The 1,374-nt window shown below is 50.4% G+C and overlaps 1 protein-coding gene across 1 annotated transcript in view; it reads right to left on the reverse strand.

Moving 5' to 3' along the window:
* VSTM2L (V-set and transmembrane domain containing 2 like) overlaps positions 1-1,374 on the reverse strand; it is a 38,194-nt gene that overhangs the window by 10,275 nt on the left and 26,545 nt on the right. The window contains exon 3 of the mRNA XM_007447719.1: positions 135-185. Coding sequence (XP_007447781.1) covers positions 135-185 — 51 coding nt within the window. The remainder of the gene's footprint in view (positions 1-134; positions 186-1,374) is intronic.

Below are 1,374 nucleotides of genomic sequence, written 5' to 3' on the forward strand. Positions count from 1 at the left end.
CCCCTTCTTTTTTCCTTCCCCCCCCTTTTCTTGCCCGAGTTCCCTTCTGAACTGGATTTTTTTTTTTTTTTTTATTAAAATTACAGCTGTGTCCTCCATTAGAGCCCTTGTGAGAAGTCATTACCAAAACTCACACTTATTTTGGTCTCGTCCTTCCCTGCGTCTTCCTGCTGAGATGCTTTTAGCTGTTGGGAGTGGGAGGGTGGAGAAAACAGAGACAATGTGTTAGGATCACGGGGTGGGGATACGAGCAATGGCTAAGATTCTCGTAACCGCAAGTGATGCTCTGGGGACTACGCATCTAGAGGTTGGGGTCCTTCAGCTCTATGTCCACTCAGGGCATGGAGGTGAGTCAGAGCAAAGGAAGATAAAGGAGGTGCCTATAAAACTGACTGTGCATGTGCTACACATTCTGATATATATGGTATTTAGAGATATACAGGGAGGGTACGTGTGAACAGGCAAAAATGTGATTCAGGCTTGGTGTGTCTGTAGGAGTGTCTGTCTGTACACTTGCATCTCTCTATCTGTGAATGTGTTGTGTTTTCAGGAGTGTTTGCAGCAGACGCTGTCGGAGCCCTGCCCACATACTATCCCCCTGCAAGCTGACCCCAGAGGCATCCAACTACAAAGCCTGCAACTCTTTGCCTAAGGGCTTTCTCTCACCACTGGAGTCCTCTGAGCCTGTGTACTGGGGGGTTGACACCTCCAGGAGCTAGATGAGTTTAATATATATTTGTGAATATGTTAGAGGCCATTTCATGAAACATGCAAGAATGTGTGAGCATGCCCGTGCGTGCATATGAAGGTGCGTCATGTAAGTGTTCATAAGTGAACAGGTGGGCAGATACATATGTGGTTGCATGATATTTACATATACACAAGCGTAAGAATAAGAGTGTCTTAGTTTGTTCCCCCAGAAGCAGACCCTGAGACAAAGATTCAGGTGCAAGTGGTTTATTTGGTCGGCGATCCCAGGAAACATCAGGAGAGGAATGAGTGAGTCAGACAAGAGGGAAGGAAGTCAATAATGGGTATGTCATCAAGCCAGTTACCACCCTGGGCAACTGGAACTTACTCCCACTGGGCACCTGGGGGAAAGGGGGCAGGATGCTCTTCTGTTATCCTAACCGAGGAGCAAGGGAGCTGGGGTATTTACCCTCCAACTCCCGTCAGTCATTGATGGGGCGCTCCTCCAGCCTGCCTTGCTGGCCAGCAGGCTCTGTTGTCCAGAGAAAACCCTCAGCAGTGTTGCAGGGGTTGGCAGCGGGGCTGGTGGCAGGGGATGGTGCTTACCGGGCACGTGGGCGGGGACACCAACAGCGTCTGCACTCCGCCATCCCCTCCCCACCTCCCCGCCACAGGCTCCCCCCG

The sequence above is a fragment of the Lipotes vexillifer genome, unplaced genomic scaffold, assembly GCF_000442215.2.
Source record: "Lipotes vexillifer unplaced genomic scaffold, Lipotes_vexillifer_v1.1 scaffold397, whole genome shotgun sequence".
NCBI classification, from domain to species: domain Eukaryota; kingdom Metazoa; phylum Chordata; class Mammalia; order Artiodactyla; family Lipotidae; genus Lipotes; species Lipotes vexillifer.